This window comes from Puccinia triticina, chromosome 10A (assembly GCF_026914185.1).
Source record: "Puccinia triticina chromosome 10A, complete sequence".
In the NCBI taxonomy this organism is placed as follows: Eukaryota; Fungi; Basidiomycota; class Pucciniomycetes; order Pucciniales; family Pucciniaceae; genus Puccinia; species Puccinia triticina.
The window spans coordinates 4239089-4262977 of NC_070567.1; the positions used below are offsets into that span (position 1 = coordinate 4239089).

The window sequence follows — 23889 nt, forward strand, 5'->3', positions numbered from 1 at the left end:
CAAGATTCATCCCTCTACCCAGTTTTCACTATTGCAGATGTATTGCTTTCAACCCTGCAGTATGCGTGTTTTCTATCTATTGTTTTATTTTTAGCCCTGGCAACATGCACCTCTTTTTTAAAGTTGTACTTGAATTCCACCGTGGCTACAGTTATATACTCTGCCTCAATCCAGCTGAACTCTCTGGTTTGTTACCTGCGCCTGTGCATTGGTCCATTTACAACCGTAAGATTGTTGTGTGCAATTTACACATATGATTTACAAACGTATGATTCCCCTGTCCGATCAACTCATATGCCGTCAACATGAGTGTAGGGACAACCCCTGTGAAACACACTCATATTACCTGTGCGCACGTGCATAAAGTGACTGAATGCAAGGGGTAAGTGTTTGTGGTTGTCTATCTGGATAGGCAGTTGGGACGCTTTGCCCCTTTCTTGTGTTGTGATCGAAAGCAGCCCGCGTTATTGGCTCACGGTATTAAATGCAAGTCACTTACTCCTGAATTTTGATAACTCAGCTGAAACACGCTATTTCATCAACTTGTCAAGTTACGGCCCCAATGTCTGCATCTCCAGGTATTACCGGTAACAGGCCTCTCACTTGTCAGTCCTTGTTTGAAACGGAAGAAGAGGTGAGCTCAACATATTTTTCCTCATCCATGACACGTGGTGATTTGATATTGCCGTAGTCTTTGTTGCATATCCGTGAGGGATTGCAATACGGCTTGATTTCAACTGCCAGCTTTTTCACTTGCAACAAATCTGCTCCACTAGACTACGAACTCTCGCTCAATACCAATACCTCCAGAGACAATGTCTTGTCAAAAGGTTATGTCTACAAAATCACTGGGGAGGTCATTTTCCCCAACGACGGCACCACAGCACCAGTCCTCAACTATCTACCCCAGCGCGCGGTCAAAGTCTGCCTGAGCACTAACACTGCAAAAAAAACTGTGTCAACTGTGAGCAGTTGACATGCGGCAACTCTGAGGAAGCTTGTGGTGTTACACCAGCCTTACTCAAGGTTTGACTTAACCAAAGCTTCAATGCACAGTCACTGTGCACCTTGCACAGTGACTGTGCCAACAAAGGCACTTCTGCATTCATGTGGAGTTACAATGGCAGCTTGGCTTGAGTATCCTGCATGTCAACTGCAAGCAGTTGACCAAGTTATTTTTGCAGTGTAACTTTGAGGGCTCTACGGTGGACGATGCAAATTTCACTGGAGTAGGACTTGTTGTATCCTTCAAGAAAGAATCAAAAGAGGAAAATCCAAGGGATGGAGATTGCCTGATGGCAATAGTATCACATAGTGACTGGGACCCAATTGTTGAGTCCGTTCCATTTCTGAGGATCAGTATTGTGTTGACGTGATTGCATTTAGGATCGAGTGGTGAAGGCATTCAATGTCAAATATCGCGTCCCTTCGAACCCACGCCTGGTCAAGACTCATTCCATGTTCCAAAAGAGTAAGGAGTTTTATTTCGATGGTTTTCTTGTGGGATGGGACAGCGCCAATAAGATGGCTGTTATTGAGGTGAGTTGATCCATATTCATTGGAGTGGTACCTGTACTAACTGTCAAGCCAGGTGGTATACTTAGCGCCCGTGGGCTTAGGTGGAGCATCAGCAGTAGGTCGTGAAGAGTCCACCTCCAGCACCCCAAACACCAGTCCTGACCGCAAACGGAAATTGTGAGTTTTGAACCTGCGGATATTTAAGCTGTCAATTTGACATGAATCTGATGTTTATTTTACATTAGGATCCAATGGAGCGCAGCCGCGGAGCCTGTAACCACTGCCGCATCATCCTCAACAAATACAGTGCTTGTCGGTCAGCCAGACAAAGATCTCAACATACCATCAGAATCCTTGGCAACTGGTGTCTCTTCTTTGAATAGTGACAACTCCGAGCCCGACTTGCCTCTGACGACTGTTGCAATTGGCAAAAAGAGAGCCAAAAAGATATAGTTATGCCATCATTTGTATCTGAGGCCACAAGTTGATCCAGGTTCATTTCCTTATAAATACATAGCCCTGTTGGATTACACATAGTCAAACAATACAATTGCAATTGTACTGATGGTTGACGCTCGATCCAACGGCACTTTTGTGTTTGTACTGTCGGATTACGCGCAATCCAACAGTACAGGTGTGTTGTACTCTTGGATTTTGCCTAATGCAACAGTACAATTGTGGTTGTACTGTTGGATTACACGCAATCCGGCAGTACGACTGTGCAGTTACTGTCGCATTACGCGCAATCCGACAGTACGTCTGTGTCTGTACTGTCGTTACACGGGCAAGCCACCAGTACGACTGTGTTTCTACGCCGGATTCGGCGTAATCAGGCAGGATGTGTGTAATTGTACTGCGCCCGATACCTGTTTCGACATCATGATTGTCCGGAAGTAATGATAATGGGCTAGGCCCTTGTGCATGGTAACACGCCTGGACAAAGGTTAACCTGCATTCATCATTTGCGGTGGTTTTGCAATTGGATTGACTCTGCTCTTTTGGAGCCTCAAAATCCTGTCTTCCCCAGTGGCAGCAGCGCAAAGGTGCGTTAGCTGTTGGCATGGGTTTACGCATTTGGTAACGTACAGTCATGTCTGGCTCAGGTTGAGCCATACGTTGGGGTTTATTGTGAAATACAGTGTTCGGTTTTGGCATGATAAGTGCTCTTTGTTTAAAAGTGTACCTGCTAATCCGGTTGCATGACATATCACTGGCTTTTGGTTTATCAGTCAAGTCTGTGGGTTGTTGTTATTCATCTAACTTCGAAGTCAACTGTTACTGGACCTAAATTTTCTGATCTACTCAACATGTCGTATACCGGACTTGCATGTTCAAGCGCCAGCGAAAATACGGAAAAATCAATACTTGCACGATGTCTACCCGATGGAGAGCATGTTTTGCTTGACTGCGATATGCCTTGTATCTACTACGGAGCCTTGCATTTCCCTGAAGAGCGAGCAATTATTGATATCAAGGCAAACAAACAAGAGTTTTCGATGTGCTGTCAAAAAGGCAAGGTCAAGTTGCCGTGCACTTCTCATTCCACCCCGGAGTTTCCGCCATTTCTCAAGAAGCTCTTGACTGGCAATGCCACAGGTAAAGTGTTTCTGATGTCATATTTTGCAGACAATTTGTTTGACGCTTCAAAATTGTTGTGCCTGATAGGCGATAGAACTTTCCAGAAATTCATTAGGACCTACAATAATGCGTTGTCATTTACCTCCCTCGGCTTCACCATTAACGAACAAGCTGCAGTGCTTCCCGGGGCACCTGTTTTCACAATTCAAGGAGGGCTCAGCCACCGGATTGGGCCGATTCAGCCGTCTTGCGATGGACTCGCGCACTTTGCACAGATATTTGTGGTAGGGAACAACGGACTGGAAGAGGCAGAGCACCGCAAGTCATGTGCGATCGGCAACCACTCGAACAAAGTTGCAAGAGACAAGGTAGATGTCAAGGTCATTTTCAAGTTGCAGCAATTTTTGTACAGCCACAATCCATATGCGAAGCTATATAGAATGGCTGGCGACATCGTCAAGAATGGAAAACCTATTTCAATGGTCTTGAAGACAGTTGAAAATTCCAGGCATGATCCCAGGAGGTATAACGCTCCTACAGTCGAAGAAGTAGGCATTGTAATTGAGGGCGAGGGTATTCCCAAGGCTCCGCGGCAGATTGTGTTGCATCAATTTGGTGGAAAGCTGCAATATATTTCAGACCTCCATTCAAGTTATTTCCCACTGCGATATCCTATATTCTTTCCTTTTGGATCGCAACAGTGGGAACCATCGTACGCTACATTATTGCCGAATGGTGAGTACAATCTTTGTCTAATTTTTGTTTAGCTATCTAATCTGCTATTCTTGTAGGGAAGTATAGGGACGTGAGTCAGCTTGAGTGGATGGCGTATCTTCTGTTCTCGAGGACAGATATATTTTCGCCTGTCCTGTTTGGAAAGACACTTTTTCAAGAATTGATTGTGGATATGTATGCCTGCGTGGAGAGTTCAAGGTTGAACTGGTACAAACATAATCAAGACGTTGTAAAGGTCCAAATGTACTCTGGTTTAGTGGAAGCCTTGGGTCAGAACGCTGAACCAACAGGGCGGAAGATAGTTTTACCATCATCGTTCATTGGTGGCCCAAGGGCAATGACGCAACTGTATCAGGACGCAATGGCGTTGGTAGCGGAGTTTGGTCCACCTGATTTTTTTATTACAGTGACAGCGAATCCAGCATGGCCATGCATTGCAAAGATCCTGGGCGCCGGCGAAGATCCTTCAAATCATCCGACGATTGTTACGCGCGTATTCAAGTTGAAGTTGAAGCACATGATGGAGTTGCTGGTTAAAAAGCAAAGGCTTAGCAAAATCGTTTCATATGTATCAACAATTGAGTTCCAAAAGCGAGGCATGCCCCATATGCATGTTATGATTACCGTTGCAAATGAGGACAAGCCCAACACGCCTCAAAAAATTGACAATGTGGTCTCTGCGGAAATTCCCGATCCCAAAACAGAACCAAAATTACATGCTATTGTAACAAGATGCATGCTACACGGTCCCTGTGTTGGTCGCAGTTGCATCCGGAAGGGTAGATGTCGATTTCGATTCCCGAAAGATTTTATTGAAGAAACTACATTAGTTGAAGGTGCTTACCCGGCTTACAGGCGAAGAAACAATGGCTCTACATTCAAGAAAGGTCCATTCATCTTTGATAATACTTCTGTAGTTCCATATAACAAGTTTTTATCCCTGCGCATGAACTGCCATGTCAATGTCGAAGTGGCAGTGGGTATCCAGGCGGTCAAGTACTTATACAAGTATATTTGCAAAGGACACGATCGGTCGTACCTAGCATTGGAGAACAATGATGAAACTGCAGCTTATTTAGACGCGAGATACATAGGTCCGCCGGAAGGTAAGGATGTCCTCTGGTGACTTATGAGTTGTGATTTTGCTTAAAGTTCTTTGGGTTTTAGCTGCATGGCGATTGTTTCAATTCGAGATGTCGGATCGCCATCCAGCGGTTCAACGATTGGTGCTGCATGCCGAAGACGCTCAGTCTATTTCCTTCAGGTCGACTGAGGATGCTCAAGTGAAAGTCGACTCGGGAAAAGCATCACAAACAATGTTAACTCAATTCTTCAAGCTGAATAGGGAAGGAGCTCAAGGATTGTTTAAAAATGCCAGAGAGTGTTTTTATCACGAAATCCCTAATCACTTCTGGTGGGATCCAAGGGTAAATGAGTGGTTGCCAAGAAAAAAGGCACTGTCAACTGTTGGCCGCATATATTTTACGTCCATTCATCAAGGCGAACGATACTATATTCGAATCTTACTACTACATAGGAAGAACATCCACTCATTCAAAGATCTGCGTACAGTCAATGGAGTTGTATGTGATACTTTTCGCGAGGCTGCCGACATGTTGGGTTTATTGGTTAACGACAGACAGTACGATGAGGCGTTGACCGAAGGCGCATCGTTTAAAACCGGTTTCCAGCTACGATTGATGTTCTGCATCATCCTGGTTCATAGTCCTCCAGCCGGTCCTATGTCGCTTTTCAATAATCATTGGAAGGCACTGGGAGACGATTTGCTGTATGTTCTTCGGGACCAGTATACCATTGAAAATGCCAGCCCCGACGAGCACAAGGCTTTCACATTGTATCAAATTGAGCAAATGCTTCAGTCAATGAGCTCGAGTCTTGGCACTGTTGGATTGAAAATTGATACAGTTCATCAAAAATTCCTATCGCAACTCGAGTTGAGAGGTGTGAATATCAACAACCAGGTCGACACTTCTGAGAAATGGGCAATTAATGTCAAACTTCTCAATCAAGCACAAAGGTTTTTTTACGACAAGGTCATCGAGGCACTTGGACATAGCGGCGGACAAATGCTTTACTTAGATGGTCCAGGCGGGACGGGCAAAACATTTGTACTCAACACGCTTATTGATTATATGTGTTTGCAGGGCGTTTCGTGTATGGTGGTTGCGGCTACGGGAGTTGCCGCCCTGCTGCTTACGGGTGGTCAAACGGCGCATACATGCTTCAAAATTCCTTTGAAATTCAACGACGATACAACTTGCAACTTTACGGTGGATGACATAGTTGGAAGGAAAGTATTGGGGGCACAAGTCATTATATGGGACGAAGCGGTAGCAATGCACCGGCAAGCAGTGGAAACGGTGGACAGAACTATCCGAGACCTATCTGGGATTCAAGAGCCGTTCGGAGGAAAGTTAGTCATATTTGCGGGAGACTTTAGGCAGACGTTGCCCGTGGTCAAGGATGGTGTGTTTCCAAGGTCCGAATTTGCAACTTTAAAGAGTTCATATCTTTGGAAAGATGTCTTTGCTTTCTCATTGAAGGATAATGTTCGGCTCGGGATGGGTACAGAACTCCTGAGCGAGGCCAATGCAACTTTTGCAACTGATCTTCTGCGGATTGGCGAAGGCTCCATACAACTGGACGATGTGGCTCGAATTGATTTAGCAGGTGTTCTTCTGGAATCATATCCTCTTCCGGCTGATTGCGCGCGGAGGGGCATAAACTGGTGCTTCAAAGATATCAATTCGAAGAGGAAACTGGATGCTAATTCATACGGCACTTATCTTGCGGAGCGGTGTATCTTGACACCCTTAAATTCCGACTCCAGGCTACTTAACATTCAAATGCTTGGTTCAGTTGACGGCGACGACATGGAGTCAATTTCTGTTGATAGGCCCAACGAAGAAGCTATGGACACTCTGCAACCTGAAGGTCTAGCCAAAATTAATTTCCCAGGTTTCCCGGAGCACAGGCTGAAGCTTAAAGCAGGAGTTCCAGTGGTACTGTTGAGGAATCTCAGCATTGATGAGGGACTATGTAACGGTACTAGATTGCTACTTCTTCGCATCCGGCAAAACGCGTTATACGGTCTCATTCTCACAGGCCCTCTTAAGGGTAAAGAGGTAACTATCCCTAAGATAACCCTACTGCATGAGGGTGATTCATATGTCAAGGTATCATTCTACAGGTATCAATTCCCTGTTGCGTTGGCGTTTGCTATGACCATCAATAAATGCCAAGGCCAGAGCATGAAGCATGTAGCCTTGGTTTTGCGGAGCCAAGTTTTTGCTCATGGGCAATTGTATGTTGGTCTATCTCGTGTGCAGGATGTACGCAATCTGTTAGTAGTGCAATTGGCCGAAAACCCTCAATCAAAGGTTGTGAATGTGGTAAAAAAATGTGTTTTTTTATAATTCTAATTTTTAGCTATCGCAATGTATTATTCTTGATAGAGCGGATGGTTTGTGCGTGCTGCCACATAGTACTATGTAGTAGTGTGATCATGAGTCAACATTAGCGTGAATACCTGTGCGGCGGCGGAGCCGCCTTTGTACTCTAGTGGTTGCTTATTAGACGTTGTGGGACGTTCTGGATGCGGCAGCACTGGTCATTGAAGCGGGGTTTCGACGTGACAAATTTTCTCCTGTTCTACACTACGTCGATACTGCCAACTGGTACTCTATGAACAATATCCGTCACACATGCGTAGCAGGCGTTGTCGGAGGTGGTTGCTAAGGCCTTCAAGTTAGAAGCGGGGGGATGGATAGATTCGGGCTCAACGATATCCTTCCAGAAATACGGGTCGATACTGTCGTCTGGTCTCCGCCCAAGCTCGCGGACATTTCTTTTCAATTTTCTTCTTCTGTCACCCTCAAGCTACTGCACTCGTCCTCATCACCATTGCATCATTAATCTACAAGCTAGCAGGAGAAGCAATTTCATAACCTCGATGATCTGATCCGATTTATTGAGCAAGATAATGAGTTGAGCGGCTCAGATGTATTGAGTTCTGCCAATGGACACACAAGATCCAAAAAGAGACATCTGAGTAGTGAGCTGTTTTTGCACATAAGTTGTTCTATTCAAGTCTCATGTGACGCAATGCCCGCTGTGCTCTGGCACAGGCGACAAAGGCGCCTGTTGTGCAAGGTGCAGCTTGGATAATACTCCCCAAGGACGCGTAGCCATTCGTGAAGAAATCCTGAGGAATGTGAATCGGCAAATAGCTAGCCGAAAGAGACGCATCCAATGAGCGCCCAAGACCGTCACATCAGGCCTGGTGCCATGACATACTCAACAACAGTGCCGTCGCCGGCCTCCACCATATCCGGTGCTCAAATGCCCGAAGAGACCTTGCAAGTGTGCTGCCCCTTTGAAACCCTCACCTGAGTAAATCAGGAGACGCGTGGAGAAAGGCGGGTTGAGAATGATTGAAGTCAAGCCCAGTCCCTAATTTGCAGCCTTGGGCCAGAAGGAAATCCGAGAGAACCGCGGTGCAAGCTGGATGGGAACAGCAAAGGGCTGAGTCCCTGGCTGGTCAGTGGTTAACGGGTTGCCGATCTGATCGATCCGGGATTTGGTTGAGAGGGAATGACGTCATTGGAAAGCGGCTTCACTTCTGGTCAACCCAAACCGCGCATGCACCCGGCCAAATCCCACAATTTCTACTCGCTTTCCTCTCTGTTTCTTAGTCTAGCACTTCCACATCACCATCCAATAAAATACTAAAAAATGTCTGTTGCAACCAAGGATCCCAGCTCATCAATCGATCCCGTATGTCCTACAAATCGATTTTTTTTCCGGTGTGATGATTCCTGAGAGTCTGTTGACCGTGGATCTTTCTTTTACTTTTCGCGCGGGTTGTCTCTGGGACGCTAAAAATCATAGGTAATCGAAGAGTACCAAACGTCTGGAATCCCAGACAAACGTTCCAACCGATGGTTCTCTTATGTTTCCTCGATCTACCTCACCTTACTATCGCTCCCGCTCATTGGTTTTCCGAGGTTCCTCGTCATGCTTCTGGGGCCTTGGTTGGTCAACAAGGATGACTCCACGACTGATACCGGGATTATCGGGGCTTACAGACCATTGAACGAGTTGGAGACTTATCTTGCAGTTGGTTTTACTTTCACTCTTGCTTAGCATCTGTTTCTTTTCTCCAAAAACTGAAAACAATTGACCACTGACCACGTCTTGAATGAACCCTTCGGGCCCTGACTGCAATGAACTACCACACAAAAGCGACTGGTCGGCCTGAGTTTCTTGACCTTGGCTTCCCTCATCGTGCTCCAAACCGGCGCAATCCCCGTCTCATCCTCGATGGCTCACGGTTCGGATGTGGCCACAAGCGCCGCTCCTTACCGCCAGCCCACGATCTTCTTCTCGACTTTATTCTTCTCCCTCTTTGGCCTTTCCTCCTGGAACATCGGCTTGAAAGTCGTCGGCGCTCCCGCCATGGCACTCGGCGCCAGCGGCCTTTGGATCTTGTTGTTTGCCGGTGATGTACATCTCCCCACCACTATTCTTCAAAAATTCATGCCTTTTAACTTAACTGATCTCCTGTCTTTTTCACTCTTACACAATCAATCCCGCAGCCACTGGCTCACGGAAAGAAAAGTCACGCCATCTTCGGAGACTCCAAATCAGCCTAGTTAATCACTGACATGATACGAAAATGTGCTCTTATATGTTCTTAAGAAGCAGAAGCAGTCTACCTCAACGCATTGCTACCTCAATGATCTATATCTCATAAACCCATCAAAAAATGCATCCAGTAACATTTGTGATGAGTTTCAATGAATCGAAGGTTGGAAGGCTTCTAGCTTAACTAAGCCCTTTGAACTGGTCTCGTTTTTGGCGGTCCCAAAAGACCCCGATGGTCAGCTGATTCCACTTTTGGTGGAACGGGATACTGGTTTTGTTTGCATCTCAGCTAGCGGTCACACATCTCTATCCCGCTCCTTGAAAGCTGGTGAACCCTCATCTTAAAATTAATGCTACGTTGTTTTGTGGTAAAAATTTCACCCCGCTTGACTATCAGTCAAAATCTAACTTACTCTGAGACAAGATTCAGGGACCCCAAGTTAGACTCAGATTGCGACCTGCCATATTAATTTAATATCACACTGATCATGGCAAAATTAAATGGGGCTTGAGCCTCTTGGTATCAGCGTAAGAAACACTCATTTACAGTGTGTTCCAGGATAGCTTACTTGATGTAAAATGACTGAGTTAGCAGAACTTGAAGTCCTCCGACTGAAATAGCCGCAATTCCAGCTGTTTCGCGGGTTTCAAGACAGATGTCCCAGTGCAGAGAGACCAACAAATCGGATCTATTCTTGATTCTGGTGGGACCAAGAATAATATATATAAAAAAATCTATGGCATCTAAATTTTCATTTTTGTAGTTACAATAAAAACACCGTAGCGTGCGGCCTGGCTCTGGAGTCTGAGAAGCTTCGGAACTAGGAGAGCGTCCTGCCGAATGCGGGGTCACATCGGAACCATCCGCCTGACAGGCAGTTGCTCCGCGCAGCTCAAGGCAATTGTGACAGTGAGTTTCAAGTATCTTACCCCACTCATCATGATGCTCAAAAACTTCAATATTCTTCGAGTGATTGGTTTATCACAAATGTGGTGGCAAAAAACAAAGTTTGCGATTGGGCTCCCCTTGTCTTTGTTGACAGTGTCACTTTCATAAACGCTCCAAACCAACTTCTTACCACAGCTAGTGTATTTCAGGCAAAAAAGTGCCTTATTGTTGTGTGGAGGCAAGACTTCCCTGCAGCGCGTACCTCATAGATAAGAAGGAAATCACTCTGACGTCAAATAAAGAGGCAAATTGGGGGCATGTCGAGTGCTCATCGTTAGGTGTTTGATCGGACAGTTTGTTTCTCTCATTTCTTCAGTCCCGGAAATAGCAGCCTGTGACGGCGGAAGATCCGCTATGTTATCCACCCATCATCACGTGTGTCAAGCAAAATCTGCTACATGCATATAACACTGTTGCAAAACAGAAGGAAAGAGGACAAACACGATCCCAATCGTCAGCTCGTCACTTTGGGTTGCGCAAGTCGTTGCCGAGTTTCGGCCGAAAAATGGAACATGACTGCTTCTATGGCAACCGCAGAGCGTCACCGATTCCGCCTTCCGCCACAAGTAGCTGCGGGAGGCTGCGGAATATGTACACATATTTCGGACATACATAAACGCCACACCAAGTCGGAATTATTTATAAGCTTATTCGGACATAAACGCCACACCAGGCCGGAAATATAAGCTTTGGACATGAACGCCACACCATGTCTATGGATGTACGCAATCTTATGGAGTCATGTTGGAGTACAAAGAGAATTTAAAACAATTTGAGATCAGCGGGCAATCAAAGTAGAAAATTCCCTGCTGTGCCCACAGCAGTTCTCCCAGCTGAGGATTGGCCTACAAAATATGCCTGTTGTCACTTTCAGCATAATACCACTTTGGTATTACATTTTGTGTGCCATCTTATGGTCTTACACTACATCACTGATCATACATTCCACTCCAAGCCCTGAAATGCCTTTGTGGGAGGAAAGCCGAGTTGGAAGACCTCAACCTTCAACTATTCAACCCTTCACCGAGCTGGTCAGACAATCCATGGCAGATGAACAATTTGCCCCCACCAATTTTGAACTCCTTCAGGAAGTTAGGTTCATCTTGCCAATACCACAAATAGCAGATTCTTTCACGCTGCCCTCCCCTACAATCCCAACCTCAACTGCAACAGGACGTGTGTCATTGAGCTCAAAGAAGAATGTGAGAAAACGTAAGTATGGACAACCTACCTCAAGAAAATGTTGTCCACTGAGCTCCGAAAATTTGAGGAGCTTCACATTGGCTTCCTTCATAGAACAAAATGAAGCCGACAAGGACCATGACTCATTCAAAAAAGTTGATCATTCAAGCTTGAGAGAATGCCAAGAAATTGTGGGCAAGGGGGCCCAACAAGGTCAGTCCAGCAGCAGCTTTTCAGACTTTGTCTGATGTAGGCAAACAGTAGATGTCAACTTAACTTGTTTTTTTTGCAATAATTCTTGACAGTTGCGGGTGATTCCTTGACAAGATCTCCACCCAGCAGAAGAAAGATCACACCTGGTGCTGAAAATCGCATCATTCAACCACACAAGACAAAAAACTCCAATGGGAAGTATTTTCCGCCCGGCGGTCGCTCAGTATTATTGCTGCTAGCAGAAAACGGTATAGCATTTGAGGAAAAACTAAACTCACGTGAATTCTCTGTCAAACGTGTTTATGGTTCAAAGATCCTCCACCCAACTTTGCCATACAGCTTGATTAGCCATCGCGTTGACAAGTCATCAACACATATGGTATTGAGAGTCATGAGGGCCTCAAGGAGATTTGTACAGAAAAACAGGAGTATTATTTGGCTTTACAAGGTATTAATTTCTTGGATGTATGATTTTCACGAAGAATATATGAATAGCATAAACATACCTGCATCAAGCCACAGAGCCCAACACCAAAGGATGCTCAGCTGGCTTGGAGAACAAATATTCAATCCTCCTAATAAAAGCCTTCCAGTCATTGGGAGTGTTGAGGTGCCAGATCCAGCTTGGAAAGAGTCTTATTTCAATTATCAACAGATTGGTCATATCCAATTGGAGTTGATCCGGTTCTTTTCCCATGATGATCTCCAAAAAGACAGCATTCAAATTGCACACGACACAGCCAGCAATATTGTGAAAGCATTTCAATCAGAGGATGCAAGTAAGTTTCTTTAAATTTCCTTTCAATCAAAAATAAAGATGGTATCTTGGGGACAGAAGGTATCATAATTATGTGACTCATAACTCACAATTGAATAAAATCCCCTTCACAAATTCCAATCTTGTATGCACAGTTTCATATTTCTGCTTGGGTCAAACATCAGAAGGTGTGCAAAGTGAATTTAGTCATAGTCCAATCATCAAAGATTTGAACTACAAGCAGCTCATCTCTCTCATATTAAGTGTGACTTACAATGACACAAAAAATGATAAGCCCTTCACTTGCTTTACTTTGGCAAAGCTTATCCCAAGACCAGTTTCATCAGCATTCATTAAATTTGAAAGGGAATGTGATAGAACAAACCTTTGTGGACATATTTTCAATGCCTACCATCCAAAATTACCCATAATATTTCAATTTTTCCACAAAAAACAAGGATATGGAATCATGAAAATTGCAAAAATTGGAACTTCTACCTTGGTAAGGACAGAAGAAATCATTTTGAGATTAAAACGTTTAATCAAAACAGTTGATTACATGCACCTCAAACTTCAGCCATATTTCAAAATAGAGGATTCAGAATTAGATGTAAGGAAATCTGATAATTTTGATTGGCTCATTGAAGCCATCAATGGATCACAAAATCTGATCCCTTTGCTTGGACAAGTGAAAATTGATTCAAATTTGGCACCTTGGGAGAATTCAAACATCAAAGATTCTGAATTGTTTTCACCAATCCAGTTGAAATTGATTGAATATTTTTCAAATGAAGGAAGAGACAAAACAAATCTCATGGAAACTGCTGCACTTTCTTTAGCCTATTGGTATGAATTTTCTCATCCAGATCATTTTAGAGAAGCTTTGATGGAAGTCAAGAAAGATAAAAATCAAATTCAATTTATTGATTTGATGCACTCAATGCCTGAATTTCATTTTGAATGATATTGGGCCAAAAAAATGTGTATAGTTGTTAGGCTTTCATTCCTAGCTGCATTGTGTATTGTATATAGACTAGAGGTCAAGCCTAAGGCGGCTACGCCACTGCAAGCCCCTAAATTCTTGATGTAGCAGAATACGTTTTTGGTCATCCTTCAATGTAACTATTGAATATAACTGCTTTCCTGCAATGTTATTTTATTATTGTGCTATTTGTTTGTGATTTGATTTATGCAACCAGAAACCTCTCTCCCCACCCCTTTAATCTTTGTATATACATGCATTCAATTTTTTTTCTTCTTTTTTTTTTGGATAGGCTCAATCTATTTTCATTACTCATTCTTCCCTACCCCTCATCTGAATTGCAAAGTTTCCACCAAATAACAAAATGGAGACTCTTCCAGCATTCAGGTAGAAAGATATTGATGGATCCTATTTACTCAAAGTTTTGTAATCTGAAAATGATTAACCAGATTACGTTGGGGCAGAAGCGCCAGGTAGAGACTGGGGGAGAAAAGGCTTCAGAGAGGTACTAGGCTGGGAAGTGATCCATGCGGAGTTTTGGCAAGGGCGGGAAAGGAAGGAAATGGGCAACACCGGCTGGGAGCGGAGTTATGTGGGTTGAGGGAGTGGAGGAATAAGGACTTCTGGGGAGGCTTCTCTCACTTACCTTCTGCTACTTCTATCATTCTAGTATACAGACTACGCACTTTTTGCAGTATTACTGTAGTCAGTACTGCTATTACAGACCATAGCACATCAAATCAAATCAAATCGATTCAAGTATTTTTATTTGAATTCAATTCAAGTCAAATAATGCCTGGGCAAATTTAAGCTCAAATATTTGAATAAATTCAAATAATGGCTCAAAGGGGCGCGTAGAGGGCCAATGCAAGCTTTCCTGGGGCCCAAAGGCCCCAGATGAGTTTGAAATGGCCCAACAGTGGTTCAGCTACGCTAACCATAGCTGTTAGTGTAGCGTAGCGCAGCGCAAATGCACTATTTTTTAGCGTAGCGTTAGCACAATTGCGCGGGGCGCAAAGCTATTTTAGCTTTTAGCGTAGCGTTAGCACAGATACACGCAATTGCGCTAACGCTAAGCACGCAGGGCGCAAAAGAGCGCGCGCTAAGCTGCGTCCGCCACTATCAAAAGTGTGTCCGCCACTATGAAAAGTGCGCCCACCACTATCAAAAGTGCGTCCACCACTATCAAAAGTGTGTCCGGCACTCTGAATAGTGCATCCGCCATTATGAGATATGCCCCCGGCAATATTGTAAGTGTCTTTGGCACCATGATATTTTTGAAGGATGACCTCCTCAAAAATGTATGGGCCAGAAATGAGCCAAAAGAAGTCAAAAACACAAAAAATGTAATTTTTTGGTGTTTTTAATGTATTTTGGAGGTTTTTCCGTTGAATATCTCCAAATACTCGAATATTTGATGAATCAGTATTTTACGGGCCCAAAAAACACGTCGAATACCACCGTGCTATGGTCTGACTGTAAGGATCGCCAAGTGAACCCGGGTACCCGCGGCGGGTGCGGGTACCGCCGCTGTTTTTTAGCAATTCTGGACACCCGTGATCCCACCCGGCACCCGCGGGCGGGTACCGCGGGTACTTTCAGGGAAAAAATGTGCCTTCTCGATGACCAATGTGTGCCGGTCATCAAGAGGGAGGTGTGCCTTCTTGATGACCGGTGTGGGCCGGTCATCGAGAGGGAGGGTGCCTTCTCGATGACCGGTGTGTGCCGGTCATCGAGAGGGCTGAGTGAGACCCTCTCGATGACTGGTCTCTGCCGGTCATCGAGAGGGTTGTGCACCTAATTCTCGATGACCGATGTGTGCCGGTAATCGAGAGGGAGGTGTGCCTTCTCGATGACCGGTGTGTGCCGGTCATCGAGGGGGTTGTGTAGCCCTCTCGATGACCAGCACCAACCGGTCATCAAGGGCCTCAAGAGGTGCTGCGGCACCTTGATCCAAAATACAGTGGCGGGTGTTGACCACGGGTACCCGGGTACCTGGGGTTTTTTTTCACCAAATTCCAACACCCGCACCCGCACCCGGCACCCGTGGGCGGGTACCCGCCGTAAGGCCGCGGGTGCTGGGTACCGCCAAACGGGTATCACTTGGCAATCCTTATCTGACTGCTATACTTGCTTGACTTTTGCGTATTACTACACAACAGAGAGTTTTTACCACCCAATGTCTTACTTACTTGCGGAGTTTTGCTGTGTGCAAGCGGAGCAGCTGAATCTTATGTAGAATAGAAGGATCATATCAGGCTCATCACAGAGCGCTGAATAGACATGTATGCTAAGGAAAACCAGCGTTGGTTACCATACATACCCGGAGTTATCTAGAAAGGAGGCGGAGCACCACTTCTTAAGAGGCGACACACTGTTATTTCAACAACGTGCGTTGGACATGAGGGTCAGGTGCACACCACTCATCCTAGACTATAGTTCAAGCCCCGCTTGGGCTTTGACAATTCCCCCATGCAATTTCCATCCTGATCCATGGAGGCCACACTACAGTACAAGAAAATTTAAGGAAGTGCCACCAGTTGAAATTTGAAAGCTCTAAGGAATCTGGTGATGGAAATTCAGCCTTTTTCATAGTTTTCCTTTGACCAAGCTTCAATGCACAGTCACTGTGCATGATTCACAGTGACTGTGCCAAAAAAAAACAATTTCTGCTTGAATGGAGCTAGAATGGAAGTTACACAGGAGAATGCCTCATGTCAACTGCTGTCACTTGCCTGAATTTTTTTGCAGTGCCATCACTTTTGATAATTATTGATCCTGATCCTTTCTGAGTTCCACCTCCCTGATTTGCTTCTGTGATCCTGACATCTGCCTCCGGAATCTTCATAGTTTGAACCTTCCCTCCTCTGCTTCTACAACACCGTTTTTTGGACCTATTCCTCTGAATCTCATTCCTACACCTCCTCCAAGGGTATCCTTTTCCTCTGTCTCGAAACAAATTCATCTCCAACCCCGCTATCATAGTTTTTGATCCTGTTCCACTTGATATTTTCCAGACTGCCACAAGGGCAGCTCCATAGCACTTTCCCCTCACCACACTGCCTACGCTCTGACACTGTAGGAGATCCATACAGCAAGTAAAGTAAAAGAGCTCCTCATGTAAATGTGAAAATGGTAGAAGATTACTTTATTGCAACAGTTATAAAGTAAAGAACTCAATAAAAGTAAAATACACTTGAGTAACAAAAAAGTAAACAGATTAGTTTTATATGACTTAATTGTAAATGATTAATAATATGAAAAAATACCTAAAAAGATCTGAACCAAATCAAAGGAAAATCTCAACACAACAATAACGACGACGACGTTCAACACCAGGAATAACACAACGAGACAGCCTAAGACAAATGATAATAAGCATAAGATGTTAATAATACTCGGATAAGATATCACTTGTTGATGTAAGATAAGAAACGTCTACCTGCCCAGAGACTGAATCTAGCTCTCCTGAGAGTTTAGAGTCGGCGAGAGTTAAGATTGAGTTTTCGATTTGATCGATTTTTGTACGAAGAAGAAAGACTTCGAGGAGTATTGGAGTCGATGAAAAACAGCGATCAATAATGAAGGCAAAGGTAAGGGACAATGGATGGAACGGAAAGGGGGAAGAATAAAGATGTTGGCGGATAGATTGTGGATGACGAAAGTTTAGACCGCGGGGTTGAGATCGACCATCGTGAATTATGTAGATCGAAACCATATGCATGGCGCATGCATACACGTCATCAATGTGCGGGGTTAAAACTCAACAGTAAAGAATCTGTGTATTAAAAGAATAATAATAATCAAGAATGTACATACAAGTCCTGGGGGGGGGGGGGGGGGGGGGGGGGAGCTCCCTCCCCCTCTGTAGAAAAGGTAAAACAAGAAAAAGAAACCATTATCTTCCATCCGCCTCTTACACACTGTGAGCCTGTGTCTCTTATGTGACAGCAGGACACAATAAAAATGGATGGGCACTGCTTGGATTTCTTGGGATAAAGAAATAACAAACAGTAAGAGTAGAAGAGAGAGAGAGAAAGAGATGATCTGAGAGATGATAATCAAGGTTCTTTTGACCTGTAGGTGGGAACTAAGATCCACTAGCAATGCTACTCCTTAAGGGAGTGCTGCCAATCTGTGCCTGAGATGGCAACAGCCTCTTCTCACAATGGAAACGTGGAAGGGAACTGAATTAGACAAGTCCAATCAGCCACAATTTTTTAGACTTCTCTCTGGATAGTCAAGGTTCTTCAAAGGGAAACCTATGTGGTTTTTTACTGACAAAAGCCACAGAAAAAGAAGGATATGAAGAGGTTTGATCCTTGAGAGTAGATGTCTAGAGGTATATGTATGACAGCTCTGTTTATGAAGCTTAGGGCAGAAAACCCGTCAAAATAAGGGTTTTGGGCCCTAGCACTATAACTGTGCTGATGTAAACACTAGTAATGTAAATTACTAAACTTGTTACGTGGTAATTTGGCCACTACAAGGGTTTTAAACACTCTTTAAAAAGATGAAGATTTATTATGTAATTAATAATACTAGAGTTTAGGGCGGCTGCGCCGCTGCACTTTCAGGGGAACAGTTAGATGATCAGATGAGTTACTGTTGTGATTTGAAGCCCACAAAGCTAAATTACTATGCAAAAATCTGCAATTTTCGGGCTAAATTTCCTTGCAGAAAACTGTAATTTTTGGGACCAAAAAAAAAAATATGTGGGGGCCCAAGATTAGTCTAACCCACAATATCTGTGGATCCCAGATTTCACAGGAATTCCTCCATCAGTCTCATTATCTGACAATTCCAACTTTTCCAACCCCTTGCCATATGTTCAGTCTGGTGTGTATGGTGTGTGTACACACAAAGGTGATGATGATTGTGAAGGTCATGAGAGAAGACAAGAGGGAATACATAAAAAACATATTTATGTAGATAGTGGAGGACTTCCGGACAATCTGGGACCCCTTTCCAGACCAGATCTGAGCCAAACAAATTCCAGATTTTGCAGGGAAATGTAGGCATTAGGACTCTGGGAGCCTCACAGATTGCAGCAGGAAGTCCTACATTGTATCTAAAAAACAAAACTAAAGGCAACCTAAGTAGAAACAGATAATATGCCACTGCCAGATGCAATCTTATATAATCATGAAAAAGAAAGGAGAAGGATAATAAAAAGCAGGTGATCACACCCCTCATCTGAAATAGCAACCACAAAAAAAAGGGCAAGAGATGAAGACAGAAGAGAGAGAGTGTGGTAACAGAGAGAGGCAATAGAGAGAGGAATGGGGAAAGAAAGCCACACACAAACACAGAAAACAGAGACAGCAAGGGTGAAAGCGCTGCGCTGCAAAAAGTGCAGCGCAGCGTTTAGCGCAGCGCAATTTGCCCTCGCTGCACTGCACTAATTTGAAGCGCTTGGCCGCTTGCGCTTGCGCTTAACAGTTTGGTCCCATGATCTGTGTGATTTTCAGCGCACTTTTTTCAGCGCCAACATAGCGCAGAATTGCTAAGTTGCAGCGGTAGTGCAGCGTGTTTGCACTTTAAAGCGCATGAAAAAGCGCGGATTTCCGCTTAATTATTGCTCATGTCCGCTATTATTCCGCTTATCAGCGGGAAGAATGATGGGTGGGAAGAGAGGGAATAACAACTTTGGGTCATCCCAAATTGATGTGATGAGAAGCGAAAAGAAAAAGGAAACTTGGGTTGTATTCTAAGCGAAAAGAAAAAGGAAACTTGGGTTGTATTCTACTTTCTTGCCTTTGAGAACTTTGGGTTCTTCATAGATGCATCGATAACTTTCTGACAATCTTCAAACTCGCCTCCCATCTTGACACCATTTCGGAGCCACATATGACAACTGATACATCTCTCGATCATTTGGGTGGCAAGACCTGTCCTCCCGGATGCGCAAACATCAGCTGCAGCCGAGAACGTCCTTTCGACTGTGGCTGAGCTGGCCGAACAAGCAAGGTAATCCCTTGCTAATGATGCCAAGACTGGAAAGTCTTTGCAGTGTAGCTAAGAAGATTCGCAAGCATCAGGACCTGGATGTATGTGAACGCGTAATGAATGAAAAATAGAATTGCATACCTTCCACCAATCCAAAATTTTGCCTTTCTTATCCATGGGGAAATCCCCCTTGTTGTAGCGTTCTATTTCCGTATTGACCTCAGGAGTATCGCCGGATGAAGGGTAGAAATCAAATTCTTTACCATCAGAGTCTGAGTCCGAGTTGTTTCCGTTGTTGTTTGCGTCAGATTGGGAATCTTTGGGGGGTGTTGGCGATGGTTGGGAGGCTTTGATCTCATTGTGCCGAGTGTCAAATGCTTCCTGGACAAGGTTGGTGATGCAATCAACATGGGCTTTGAATCGTTTTTGGAAAAGCATCATCCTCCACGCCGGGTGAAGGAAGGTGGCCAGCACCACCGTGTTGCACTCAAGCGCCAGCTTCATATACTTCTTTGTTAGCTTCATCATTGGGTCGAACATTGGCGCCAGAGGGGACGAGTAGGCAGCGGCCTTCCTCTTCTCAAGAGTATTGAGTAGCCGCGCATATTCATAAAGAACCATTGGTAAAAGCGGCCGATCACCTTCCATCCTCTTGGTCATTTCCAAGAAGTCCTATTAGTATTGAGTATTAAATAGCAATCAGTTAATAAAACAAATATGACATGAATAATCAATGAAGCAGCTGACCTTCAGAACAATATTCAAGCTGTTCACGTCGCTCCATTCCTGGTTGCTCAGCTCGTACTGCTTGAAGAAATGCTTGTTTGCTGATTTACCTGTGTACTTTTCTGTTTCATTCTCGAGAAGTTGTTTGATGACCTAGTAAATGAGTTGATTTTGGTTAGTTGAGGCAAAAATTCAATTGCAGTTTACTTGCAAGCCTACTTTTCTACCCTCATAAGCCCTTTGACGGCTCTCATAAGCAATGTTCCATCGGATTCCGTAGCCACCAATCACGCCGCGACCCTTATAGCCCAGCTTGGCTGCCCACGACTTCCACTCAGACTGCTTTTGCGGCGAAGATGCAATTCTCCGACAAATGTAGTCGATCTGTGTGTAAAAGCCAGCAAGTTAGGATGTGGGGACTTTGTGTGGGGCTTGGTCGAGAGAGAAACAAACCTTCTTCAGAGTAAATCCAATACCAAAGCCACTTTCCTCCTCTTCGGCATTGTCAGCTTCAGGTATACCAGGTGTGGCATCATCTGGGTCAATTTCATCTTCATCAGACTGTTCGACGATTTCAACAACTTCCTCAGTATCTTCTTCCACCTCAACTACTGTTGAAAGGGATGGGAAAGCTTGGTCGGCTTTTGCGGGTCGAAGCATTAGTTTAGAAAGCCGGAGGGCCTTCAATCTGGCACCGAGGATGAGAGCGATCACGTGGCATGTACAGCGGTGGTGATTAGCTTCAACATCCCATTGGGTGGAATCGACGTCGGAGAAGATTGTCGCAACTTCTCTGGCCATTGTAAAGTTGTTGCTACCGGAGTTGGTCGTCTGCGCAAGAACGTAATGACAAAAAGACAATAAACTGGTAGATTCACTCCAAGGGTAAGAGGAAATTAAAAGTACTTATCTGTTTGTGTAACCCGTGTTTTATCAAACAGTTTGCAAAAGGAGCCGCCAGGTAAATCCCGTTATGGTGCCAAGAAACGTACTTGATGGCAAGATGCTGCGACACAAAGGCCCAGTCTTTGTTGATATAGCAGCACGAAATACCTACAAAAGCCTTGTGGCTACCCTTGGTTGTCCAAACGTCCGATACCATGCTGATTTTTGAGTCTGAATCCTATAGCAACAACTGGAAGTCAGCTATAGATGTTGATGTAGTGAGTAAAAAAACAAAAAAAAATGCAAACCTTGATAGCTTTGACAACCTGCAAGCGTTGCTCAACATATAGCTTGTGTGCTTGCATCGCAGCCCAGATTTGAGATCGGATTTGAGAGCTATGGACCGCGTAATCAAAGGCTACTCGGATAAGGTGGTCTTCGATTCTCAACCAAGGAAGGGAATGGCGGACAATCCAGATCACAATGAGCTTGTTCAGAGTCTCGTTATCAAAGCAACCTTTTGATAAATATTCGGATAAAGTCCCCGTGGTTGCTGGACTAGCCTTTGCTGCTTCTTTAGCCAACTCAGCCGCAGTTGGAGGGAGTTTAGCGCTGGAAGCAATGGCCTTGGCCCGTCCGGGACAGGCAGATCGCACCGAGCCTTTGTAGTTGGCACCGTCGCGGTGACTCTTGAGGTTGTAGTTGGATCGGTTCTGGGCCAAGTATTCACTTGGGCACCATCGACAGGCCCAAGCAGCAGATTGGGGGGACTGAGATTGAGAATCATAGTTTCAGCACATCATTCCCCACGTAACTTATTGCTGAACACTAACCTGTTTTGGACCAGTCCCCGGTGAGTAAAAATAGCTTCTTGGATGATCAAACCCGTCTTTTGATTTTTTCTTGGACTTGACTTTCAGATTTTCATTGTCCGAGTCCTGCGCAATGTCGATGATGACCTCTTGGCCGGTGCGCGCGGAGGATTGAGTGATATGATTTATTGCCTGCGGATGTGATTGTTAATTGAACCAACCCACCAGTTTGATATTCATGTGATTGATGAAAAGCATTGAGGATCCAAAAGAGAAATAGAACTGACTTTTGATTTCTTCCGCACTAACTCATCACTGCTCCTGTTGCTCTCGGGTGCATTTTCCACTTCTGGGTCGCTTTCAACTTCGATACGATTGTCACGCTGAGCTGATATTTGGGTTTGGTTGGGTGGGACATGGGCAACAAGAGCGCAACGGGAATCACCATTGGTACGGACATAGCCAGGCTTTACAACAGGGGTTCGGATTCGGCTGGATTCCCTGTGGGCAGACTGTGATACCGTGGGAGAAGGGTCACAAATGTTGGGGGGAGTCGAGGGAACTTCTTCGGAGATAGACATTCTCGCACGTAAACGGGCAGGGGTTGAAAATAGTTGAGGCAGCGTCTAAGTTGTGATGGTGTGAAATATTACTCGAGGTTATGTATGTAAGTGGTTGACGCAGGGAAATTTAGAGTGGCTGCTGGGGCAACACATCTGCCCGGTCGGAGTTATCTTGATGGGCAAGGGAGTACTGCGGAAGGCACTGGTGACAAGGTTGGACTTGTGGGCAAGCCACTTGGTGCTGAGCCCTCTCCTGCGCAGCGCAGCGCTTGTGCCGCTTCGCAGCGGCCTATGGCGCTACAAAGCGCATGCAAGCGCCCAAACAAGCGGGTTTGGCGCTGTTTGCACTGGGGAATAGCGCAAGCGCAGCGCAGATCCGCTGCGCTTGCGCTGAAGGCTCTGGGAGAGAAGCGCGGAATCGCTAAGCTTAGCACAAGCGCAGCGGACTGCCGCTTGCACTTGCGCTAATTACGCTGGGGCCGTAGCGCGGGCCCGCTGCGCTTCGCTAAACCATGCGCTTTCTGTAGCGAAGCGCAGCGCTTCACCCTTGGAGACAGCCAATTATAAAGGAAGATGAGGAGTGTGCAATTAAAGGCTCAAGGCCATGAAAGTCTCTCAGATAGAGGAGTGTGGTCTCATCACTCAACCATGTTGTCTCGGAAATAAGACATAATCCTTGTCCTTACAGCCTCCACAGGTCCTTGCAGACAAACATTGAAGTCAGGCTCCGCAACACCGGAAACCTTGAAGACCAGTTCCCAGCTAGGAAAGAAAAAAGGAGCTGGTTGACAGTCACTCCACCAAGTCAATCACTGGGCCAAATTCCTTCATTATGGTTTCCCTATTGATAAGCGTCCGGCCTGTTTTGATCTCCTTCTTTGCTGTCAACCCTTCATACTTGTCCTCCAACTTGACCTGGAAATTCTCCCTCTTGAGGACCAGTTACTCGAAGAGTATGATAGCAAGGCAGATGTTTTCCTTTTTCTTCTGGACGCTTTTCTCAGCAGTTGCGGTGATTAGTTGGGGATGCCAGGAGGGAGAGACCATGTTGAAGGAGGAAAGCGCTTTGGCGACCAAGCATGAAAGAACTGAACAACTGGGACTATCACAGCTCTCTGTACAGAGTCGTCCGACACCTCATCCGGCCTGTGCGCGGCTTCTTCTCCTTTCTTCTCGCCCATTGTTGTGGTGAACGTTGTAGTGGTTTCGCGGGGCAGAGGTAGAGTACGGTGGGATTACTTAAACTGTGAAACCTCTGCGCCCAACAACCAGCGCCGAAAAAGCGACCTAAGCAAGCACAGCGTGGGGTACAGCACAACCTCGGAAGCGCACATTGAATTAACAAGAACTGTGGTTTTTAACCCCATCAAACT

The 23889-nt window shown here is 45.1% G+C and overlaps 2 protein-coding genes across 2 annotated transcripts; one reads left to right on the forward strand and one right to left on the reverse strand.

Annotated features, from left to right (window-relative positions):
• Positions 1-8586: 8586 nt before the first annotated feature.
• PtA15_10A407 (uncharacterized protein) lies at positions 8587-9506 on the forward strand (the record flags this gene model as incomplete). Its single annotated transcript, XM_053160579.1, has 4 exons — positions 8587-8628; positions 8743-8970; positions 9097-9357; positions 9450-9506. The coding sequence occupies 4 exons, from the start codon at positions 8587-8589 to the stop codon at positions 9504-9506; spliced, it is 588 nt and encodes a 195-aa protein (XP_053024539.1).
• Positions 9507-21956: 12450 nt separating this feature from the next.
• PtA15_10A408 (uncharacterized protein) lies at positions 21957-22534 on the reverse strand (the record flags this gene model as incomplete). Its single annotated transcript, XM_053160580.1, has 3 exons — positions 21957-21974; positions 22056-22145; positions 22241-22534. The coding sequence occupies 3 exons, from the start codon at positions 22532-22534 to the stop codon at positions 21957-21959; spliced, it is 402 nt and encodes a 133-aa protein (XP_053024540.1).
• Between the last annotated feature and the right edge of the window lie 1355 nt (positions 22535-23889).